At 54.4% G+C, this 9,888-nt stretch overlaps 1 protein-coding gene across 1 annotated transcript in view; it reads right to left on the reverse strand.

Annotated features, from left to right (window-relative positions):
* The window catches only part of LOC139585581 (zinc finger protein 436-like), a 47,254-nt gene extending 37,620 nt beyond the window's left edge, over window positions 1–9,634 (reverse strand). The window contains exons 1-3 of the mRNA XM_071418374.1: window positions 9,583–9,634; window positions 9,280–9,396; window positions 8,776–9,207 (exon numbers count right to left, since the gene is read on the reverse strand). Of these exons, the coding sequence (XP_071274475.1) occupies window positions 8,776–9,207; window positions 9,280–9,396; window positions 9,583–9,634 (601 nt within the window). The remainder of the gene's footprint in view (window positions 1–8,775; window positions 9,208–9,279; window positions 9,397–9,582) is intronic.
* Window positions 9,635–9,888: the final 254 nt, after the last annotated feature.

A 9,888-nucleotide genomic window follows, 5' to 3' on the forward strand; every position in this document is an offset into this window, starting at 1 on the left:
AGGTGCCCTGGGATGTCACCATGGAATGGCTGTGACTGCCTCTGACCACAGGGCTCTTTACCATCCCCAGAAAGCCCTTGGCGGTCTCCATGGAGCCCCTGTCTCTGCCTGTGACACTCCAGCTGTGGAACAGCCTGGCAACTCTTGGAAAGATCCCATGGAGCCCCTGTGAGGGCCTGTGACAAATCTGATCCTTAGCAGGCCACCATCACCAGCCCCCTTGTTGCCGTTACGGCGTGGCGACCTGGTTCGGGAGGTCCGGCACGGTGACCCAAGGCCCAGGGTCACTCGGTCCAATGCTACATACACCAATGTGGTGGACAGCAAATGGCGTTTATTGAGGGGTCTCAGGGGTATTTATGGCTTGGGCAGTCCGTGTCACTTCCCTCTGCTCACGTCCGGCTGGGTGTGGCCAGGTACGGAGCAACGGTCAGACTGCAGGGTGAGGGGGGCCTTCTTATCTACCCGTACAGCCCGAGATCTTCCGCACACAGGTCCCTAGCTCTCCACATTTCCCCCCGCCTCATGAGTAGTAAAAATCTTATAAAGTTATAAAATGTAAAGGTTACAAAATTTCATGGGTTAGTAGAATTAGTGTAAAATCGTAAGTTTGTTAGTAAGTGGTGCGCCTTAAAGTAATTGTCGGCACTCGAGAAACAAAATGTTAGCCGTTTCCAAACGCCTTTTAACGAATTGCACCAGTTTGTTTAATATGCAAGGCCCGAAGATTAGGGTTAGTAAGATTATAGTGACTGGGCCTATTAGGGTAGAAATCAGGGTGGTGAGCCATGGAGATCGATTGAACCAGGATTCGAACCAGCCCTGTTGGGCTTCCCTGTCTTTCTGTCTCTGAGCCAGTCTGTTTCAGAGTTCTGCCATGGAGTCTCTAACGACTCCTGTGTGGTCAGCGTAGAAAAACATTCCTCTGTCAAGGCGGCACACAGGCCTCCTTGCTGCGTGAACAGGAGATCCAGTCCTCGCCTGTTCTGCAGGACCACTTCTGAGAGCGAGGAGACTGACTTTTCTAGAAAGGAAATGGATTTCTCGATCCTCTGCAGGTCCTCATCGATGGTCATCTGCAGCTGGGACAGTCCTTGGTGTTGAGTTGCTAGGGCTGAGACACCTGTTGCCGTTCCAGCCGCCCCTAGACCGAGCAGCATTGCGATAGTTATACCTGTTAATATTTCTCTCTTGTGGAGCCGGCTGTTTTCTTCGAAAAGGTGGTACACCTCTTCGTCTGAGTGGTACAGGACCCTAGGGACGATCAGAACTTGAACACAAAAGTCATTAGAGTTATCGAATTTGGCAAGAAACACGCAGGGACTCACTCCAGATCTCTGGCAAACCCACATCCCAGATGCGGATGGGACTACCCACTTATTATTCTTCCTGTCGGGCTCAACTACTTCGGTGCAGACGTCGCCTTTCCGCTTAGCTAGGGTTGCATTGCCAAAGCATCTGCCCTGACCTGTGACTTGACTCAGGGTAATTCCTTTGCGGGGTGTGTCCCATCTGCACTGGCAAGGGGCATCGGCTGTGGAATAGCTGAAGGGGGTATCTAAAGCGACTCCTTCGTAAAAGGGGGGTTTAACATCATAGCAAAGCCAGCAGGAGTCGGTTAGGTTAGGGTTAGATTCATTCAGGGATAGAAAGGTAGCTTCTAACATGCGAAGGATTGGGTCCGAGCCTGACCTGGCTGAGCGGCCTATCTGGAAGGCTTCCTCATCGCCAGTCGGGACGTCGGTGACCCTTGTGGGTAGGGCTTTGGGGTAGGTCATGTTTCTCCCTTTCTGTGTGCTTTTGATCACTTTGTTGGGCCCAACCGCTCTGGGTGCTGACGGTTGGAGTCTGGTAATTCGCACATTCACCCACTTTTCTGACCCTTGAAGGACTACTGTCCATGCTTTGCCCACGGCCCAGCTGGGGTGATTCGGCTGCAAAACTGTCATGTTATAGTGAGTGCATTTCCGGAATTTGGGGACTTTATGGTGGTTTTGATAGAAACTTCCCTGAAGGAAGACGGGTGTTTTGCAGCCTGCGGGTGCCCAGGTGAACTGTAGGAATCTGTCGGGCTCTTGTGGGTCCCACCCAGGTCCTGACGACCTGGCGTCTGTAACTATTGTTTCACAGCCCCAGTGCCCACAGTATCCCCACCCTGGGCGATTGCAATAACTTTTTCCTGGGTTTGAGGCTGGGCACCAGTAGGATAGGTACATGTGTGTGGCGTGTGAAGAATAGGGGTCTACCTTTGGTTGTCCCGGAGACAGGTCGGTGACGCGAAGCACGAAGGACGGGGCGTTTGGCGTGGTGATGTCTCTGAGCATCTTGTCACCAGTAAGATGTTGCATGACCCACCTGAAGGGCTGATGAGGGTAGTAGTCTGGGCTGGCTTGCCCTCTGGCGACAAGCCCCAACAGCAAAATCACACAGAAACACCGTTGTTGCTTTAATTTTGATGGCGCGAGCTTCTCAGGTGATGTCGGGTTCCTCGATGGCCTCTCTCTCTTTCCCAGTAGGGGGGCATATGAGTTTCGGGGACATCCAATGATCCAGTCCTGTAAACAAAGTCTCACAATTCTCATGAGTTTCCCTATGAAGGTCTGGTTTGATAGATTTGAGTGGACACCATTTAATGTCCCCGTCCTTTTTAACGGCCGCATATCCACACCCCATGAGCACTAATCTCCAACCCTGTTCCCACTCCCCTAGTTCATTTTTGATCACCACCCGTGGGCCTTCCTCTAGCGCCCGAGTGGCCCAGTGTCTCTGAGCAGGACTGTTTGTTTTGTCCCCCCTAGGGAATTGATTTAACGCTAGCAGCGCAGTTGCCAGCATGCGTGCCTGGTCACCCGGGGGAATGGCATTGGTGAAGCCTTCTGCCTTTGCTAGCACTTCCAGCTTAGTTTTCAGAGTCTGGTTTGCTCTTTCGACAATGGCTTGCCCGGTGCTGTTGTATGGGATGCCATGCACCAAGGCGATGTTCCATTTCGAGGTAAATGCTTGGACTACCTTTGAGATGAAGTTTGGGCCGTTATCTGTTTTGATCTGTTTTGGAACTCCAAGCCATGCCATGGCTGTTAGCCAATGTTGGATGGTCGCTTTGGAATCGGTCTTGAGATGCTGTGTGGCCACAATCATGCCGCTGTACGTATCTACGGTAACTGCGAGCCACGCTTGGGGTTTCAACAGCTGGCATTGTGTAAAGTCTGTTTGCCACATTTCTGAGGCTTTGAGGCCTCTGGGGTTGACGCCACTCGACCACAGTGGCAACTTCTGGCAGTGGGGGCACGTAGAGACCACGTGCTTTGCGTCCACGGTAGAAATCCCGCACCTTTTCGCAAGCGCTTTAGCTCCGATGTGAAGGGATTCGTGCAACTGACGAGCTTCTTTCAGTGTCCATACGCCCTTTGCGGCGGCGTCAGCCTTGTCGTTGCCTATTTGGTAGAATCCTTTGACCGGGTCGTGGCTGTTGACGTGGATGACTGATATGGTGCCTTTCCGTGAATAGAGTGCTTCCTCCAGCATCGTTGCCACTGTGGACACTGACACACCTGGTCTGGACATGGCTAGGCAGAGCTTGGCCACAAATATGGAATCAGTCACAATGTTAAGGTGTTCTTCTGGGAACAGTCCGCACGCTAGCACTACAGCTGCTGCTTCAAGCTGTTGGACCGAAAGCGTGGGGTTGGTTGCCTTGACACATTGCCACTGTTCTCCTGACTGCCATACTGCCGCCGCGGTGGAGGTCTGCGATGATGCATCCGTGAAGATTGTTGGTCCCGCCCGCGGTCGGTCAAGTACTTTTGGTGGGAGGTCAATATCGATGACCGTGAGCAGCCGAGTCCAAGGGGGTTTTTCCGCGTAGCAAATCTCTCCTCCAAAGCCTGTAAGGGCCATGGCTAGATATTCTGATATTGTTGTTGACTGCGCAGAGAGCTGTTTGCGGAGAGGCAAGCTTATCCTGGAAGGTTCAATGCCCAGATGTTTTAGGGTGAGTTTCCTGCCTTTCATGATGAGGCTGCAGAGGCACTCGACTCCCGAGGAAAAGGCACGCGACGGTTTCCCCAAGACCACCCATAGTATTGGTTGGGCCTTGTTGGGGGGTCCTTGGGCTAAGGCTCCCACTCCCCCCTTTTTTGTAAAGTGGACATACAGATCGACTGGAGCACTTGAGTCCCATCTGGTGAGCATGCTCTCTGACATCTGACGTTCGATGAAGTTGAGCGAGCTTACCCCTTCCGGTGTCAGGGTTTTTTGCTCCCATGGGTTCTACCCTTTCAAGAGGTCATTCAGAGGGTCCATGACCTCGGGAGGAATCAGGACGATGTTGCGGAGCCACTGTAAGGACCCTACCAGCTGTTGCATGTCATGGAGCGTCTTGATGTCTCGGCGGATTTTCATCTGGGGAGGAGTTATGTAGGAGCTTGTGATTCCCACTCCTAGGAAGGTCACGCACGGTCCCTTTTTTATTTTTGCACTCGCTACCTCAAAGCCATTTGTCCTTAAGGTCTCAGAGATGGTAGACACCAGCTGGTCCACTTGTCTCGTGGATGGTGCGGCGATCAGGATGTCGTCCATGTACTGCACAATGGTTACAGTCGGATTGCTCTGCCGGACTGGTGCTAGCACTCGGTCCACGGTGATCTGGCAGATAGTCGGGGAGTTGAGCATTCCTTGTGGAAGCATCCTCCATTGGAAGCATAGGTTGGGCCGCTGGCTGTTTGGGAAGACGATGGAGAAGGCGAAACGCTCCTTGTCGTCTTCGTGCAGGGGAATAGAAAAGAAGCAGTCTTTGATGTCGAGCACTGCACAGGGTTGTCCTTTCGGTATCACAGAGTTCATGGGCAGCGAAGTTTGCACAGGGCCCATAGGCTGGATTCTCTTGTTCACTTCTCGCAAGTCGTGCAGGAGACGAAAGCCTTCACCAGACCGCTTAGGTATTACGAAGATCAGAGTGTTCCATGGACTCGTGGAGGGTTCTATATGATTCTTGTGTAATTCATGGCTAACTAACTCAATGAGGGCAGTCATTCGAGGCGTTGACAAGGGCCACTGTTCGACCCACACTGGGTCGGCTGATTTCCAAGTCAGCTTGATGGGCAATGGCGGGTACGCGACAGTGGCCCTTAGAATAAATTTGTCACCCTAACATCCAGCAGGGCTAGGGCACCCCTCCCTAGCAAGGGTGGGCAGTCCAACATCACATATGCAGTGAGGGTGATAGTTCTTCCCGGTCCTCTCTCGGTGCAGAGGGTTATTGCCACTGGTTGGGTGCTCTTGTGGGCTCACAGGACAGCCCTCCAACTCCGCCCACCATGGGGGCTACTTCTAGCTTCCATGGTCGAGGCCAATGTATGTCTGGGATGACAGTGACATCTGACCCTGTGTCCACCCAAAAGGGAAGGCAGAAGGCCGAGTCATCGGAGCTGTTGTGGAGACGGCACACTGCCCACACGATCAGTGGGTGTTTCCCCACCTTCGCGGCGAAGGCCACCCATGGGTCCCGTTCCCATGCTTTCATGGCCAAAGCCACCCAGGGGCCTCGGCCCCAGGGAGCTGTTCTTGGTATTCCTGAGGTGCAGATGGGTTCGATTGAGCCTTTGGCTGGGCGACAAAGTTGGTCATTCCCTGAGGGGGTGGAGGTGGTGGGCATGAGAGCCCTCTGCCCCATTGGGGGTTGCTGTAGCTGGGCCGCTGCATGTTCCAGGTGGGAGGAGGCTGGATACGGCCCGGCTGCCCCCTCCCTCTCCCGTTTCCCTGATGCCTGGATCTGCATTCCTTAGCTAAATGCCCTTTCTTTCCACATGCCCAGCATGGTCCCCTAGGTCTCCCCTGGCGTGGTGGAGCAGCTGCTGGTGGGCGTCCTGACTGGGGGCAGTTTGTTGCCACGTGCCCAGCTTGGCCACACTTAAAGCATGCCATGACACTCGTTATTGCAGTGTGAACTGCTGCTTGAATGGGAGCTAGGTGTTCTTCCTTTGCAACGTGTCTGATCATGGCAGCTAGATTAGACCCTTGCGGCAGTGATCTTAAAATGTCCTTGGTGGCTGAGTTGCATTGCTGGCGTAGGCACTCTGCCAGCACAGGACCCTTTGCCTCTGAGGGTAATGTTGAGGAGTCCAAGGCAGCCTGTAAACGATCCACAAACTGAGTGAAGCTTTCACTCTCACTCTGCTTTATTGTGGACCAAGGCGACGGTTTGGCTATTACTTTGGAAGCAACATGGATGGCTTCTCGGGCAGCACGGGTTGTTGTCATAACCTCATGTGCCCGCAAGCCCTCAGCCTGTGCCTGGGGGGTGATCATTGTAGGGTCTGTGCCCATTAGCCTCTGTATGCTGGAGCTGTGCAGTGGATGATCTGCCCCTGTTACCAGGGCCAGCTGCTTAATACAGTTATCCTCCCATTCCTGCTTAAAAACGATCATCCCTGCCCCATCAAAAATCATTCTGCAAGTCTGCTTAATATCAAAAGGTAACATGTCATCCCCTCCAAAAATGCTGTCAATGAGTGTGGAAACCATGGCAGAATTAATTCCCCTATCTGCAATTGCTTTAATAATTGCCTGCACGTCTTTCGGGTTTACCGGGGAATAGGTCCTTTGATTCCCGCCGGCTCCCCCCACCCGAACGGGGAACACCAGTTTCGCCGACGGAGTCCATTCAGCACACGCTATTTTTATTTTCCGCCAGTCTGTAAGCGGAGTTCGATCTTTCTCCGATATCCCCTTCACCCATGCAGGAGCGCTGTGGCTAGTGACGTTGTATGCCGCTGCTCTCCTTCTGTTAAAACCCAAATCCGAGACGGAACTCCCTGATCCCCTCTCGAGCTCGGAGCTCGAGTCCGAGTCAGAGCCGGAAGTCGACTGCCCGGACGTTTCTGGGCTGCTCTGCCTTTTTCTCGGGCTCCGACCCTGCCCCTTCTTGCGGGGGTCAGGCCGTTCCCGCCCCCTGGGGTCCCCCCGCCTCCTACTGGGGGAGGTCCTTGCCCTATAAGGACCTAATGTGAACTGAGTGCTCTGATTGGCCTTACGCTCCTCCGCGGGGGCCGCCCCGTCCCCCCGCTCACCCGCGCAGGCATTGTTAAGCAGGCTGACTGCATTTCCGCCCCCCATGTTTCCCTTTCCACCCTGAACACGCGGTTTGGCGCCATTTTCAAACGCATATGGAGGGGGTGCGCTTTTATCCACCCCTTCGGGGTCCAGCAATTTCGCCGCCTCCCGCGCTTCCTCCGTTAACCCCCGCCAAAACGCCTGCACGTGTTCCCCCCCCTCTGATGGTAAGGCGGTCTGCTCGGGGGAATCCAGCGTTCGCAGTTCCGCGGTGCCGATCTGATCGAAGTCCTCCACGGTCTGCGTTGCCGCACCCACCCCCAACTGCGGCGTGGCTAATAACCAAGCCTGCGTGGCTTTCCAGGTCTCCTGCTCTTCTCTAGATTTCTGCAGAGCCTGCACGACTCTGCCCCATGACTTTAGAGCTTTCCCTGAGCCTGAGGACATAGTTTCCTCAGCTAAAACCTTTGTACAAGTATCCCATATCTCCGGATGGAGAATATCCACCGGGCTGTCTATCGCCCCCAGCTTAATAAGTCTCGGTATAGCAAGACATAAATCTTTTAGCTTACAATCAATCCCCCATTGAGCATGCATCTGAGTTACGACCTTCGCTATGGCTTCCATGGTCAACGCTGGTCCGGGGGCGTCCCCCCCGCTGCACTAGGCCTGCTGTGCAGCCGCCGGTCCCCTCTTGCGGCGAAATCCCGAACACCGGGCGCTGCAACTCTCCCAGGTTTCGGCACCAGATGTTGCCGTTACGGCGTGGCGACCTGGTTCGGGAGGTCCGGCACGGTGACCCAAGGCCCAGGGTCACTCGGTCCAATGCTACATACACCAATGTGGTGGACAGCAAATGGCGTTTATTGAGGGGTCTCAGGGGTATTGATGGCTTGGGCAGTCTGTGTCACTTCCCTCTGCTCACGTCCGGCCAGGTGTGGCCAGGTACGGAGCAAAGGTCAGACTGCAGGGTGAGGAGGGCCTTCTTATCTACCCGTACAGCCCGAGATCTTCCGCACACAGGTCCCTAGCTCTCCACAACAGCCCCAGCCAGGGACCCGCTCCTAAGGCTGCTGCCATGGCCACCAGGGCTGGCACCAGCTGGGATGCTCGGTTTTCATGGGCTGGGGTTTAGGAATGGGATTCCCCAATTTCCTGCTCCTGCTAAAACCGCGCTGCTCGCTGCCCTCCCGCCTCCCATGGGAAGCACAAAAGGCAAAGATCCGGGGCTGGGATAAGAACAATTTATTGGGAACAGCAACGAGATAAGGAACAAATGGAATAGAAACAGTATTGATAACAGAAGGGATCAATAAAACTGTTTACAGGGAAAACTACAGCATCAACTATTGGGTCTTCCCAGTTTCGTATTTCCCCTCCTTGGAAAGGACACCCTTCTCCTCAGGGAGAGAGAGTCCCTTTCCTGCCCCTGGCAATGTTCTGAGGTGGGAGTGAATGTAATCACATGGCCATGGCCAGACCCTCATGTTCTTCATTCCACACCATGTCATTGACAGGGGCAGGAAACGGTACAGGTGTCTTCCCAGCATGGATCACAGGGAACATGGATCCCCAGTACTCTTCCCAATGTGGGCCCTCTAATGGGAGATCAACCTGGAGCGTGCATGAAGATCTTCCTGCAGCTGGGGCATTTGCAGGGCTTCCCTCACTGGTGGCTCCGTTGGTGTCTGGTCAAGTTAGAGCTGCTGGTGAAGCTCTTCCCACACTGGGAACACTCGTAGGGCCTCTCCCCAGTGTGGATGCGCCGGTGGGTGATGAGGGTGGAGTTTTGCTTGAAGCCCTTCCCGCAGTCAGGGCAGCGGAAGGGCCTCTCCTCGGTGTGAATCCGCTGGTGCTGGAGGAGAGTGGAGCTGGTCTGAAACCTCTTCTGACACTGGGGACACTCGTAGGGCCTCTCCCCAGTGTGGATGCGTAGGTGCCTGATGAGTTCTGAGCTGCAGCTGAAGCCCTTCCCACACTCCCCACACTCCCCACACTCGTAGGCCCATTCCCCAGTGTGGATCATCTGGTGGCGGATCAGGTGGGAGCTCTTGCTGAAGCACTTCCCACACTCCAAGCACTTGTAGGGCTTCTTCCCATCATGAAGCTGCTCATGGGCCACCAGCTCTGAGCTCTGGCTGAAGCTCTGTCCACCTTCCTGGCTCAGGGTGGGTCTTTCCTCCTCAGAGCACCCTGGGCTGGCTTTGTAGCCCCTCCTCCTGTGGAAACTCTGGGGCTTTTCCTCCACGTTGGATTCCTCCGCTCTGGAATCACTCAAAACTGCCTCTTCCATGAGGTTCTGCTGTGGGGATTTGTCCTCCCTGGTCTCCATCCTCAGCTTCTTCCCTGGGGGAGGAAGGACAAGGACATTATGGGATTTGCCTCCGTGCCACAGGGAAGGGGAAGGAGATCCCCCCAGTGCATCCCTAGCAGGACGGGGTTGACACCGGGTTTGTCCTGCAGCCGGGGGCCGTGCTAGGCTGGGAGATGGAGCAGGAGAGAGGGGGAAAGGGGCACTGACTTCTTCCTCACCTGCCTGGGGCTCCTGGGGCATCTTCCTCTTCCTCACAGCCTCCTCCTTCATCTAGTGAAGGTTTCAGGATGGGAAATCCTGCTTTGGCAGGAAAACAAGGGATGAGCACACTAAATTTTATACTGGATTGAAGGAAAAGCTGGGGGAGAGTCTAAGCCCGAATTACGATTTAATAAGAAAATTAAGATCACGGCAATGATACAGAAACACTGCCTTAAACAGACAAAGTCAGGATATAACCTGACACCCTGCTGGTCAGGGTGGTGGCAGCAGTCCCATTAAATGGTGGCTGCAGTCCTGTGGGA

Source organism: Agelaius tricolor, unplaced genomic scaffold, assembly GCF_023055355.1.
Source record: "Agelaius tricolor isolate 1412-34295 unplaced genomic scaffold, bAgeTri1.0.p SCAF_85, whole genome shotgun sequence".
Lineage (NCBI taxonomy): Eukaryota > Metazoa > Chordata > Aves > Passeriformes > Icteridae > Agelaius > Agelaius tricolor.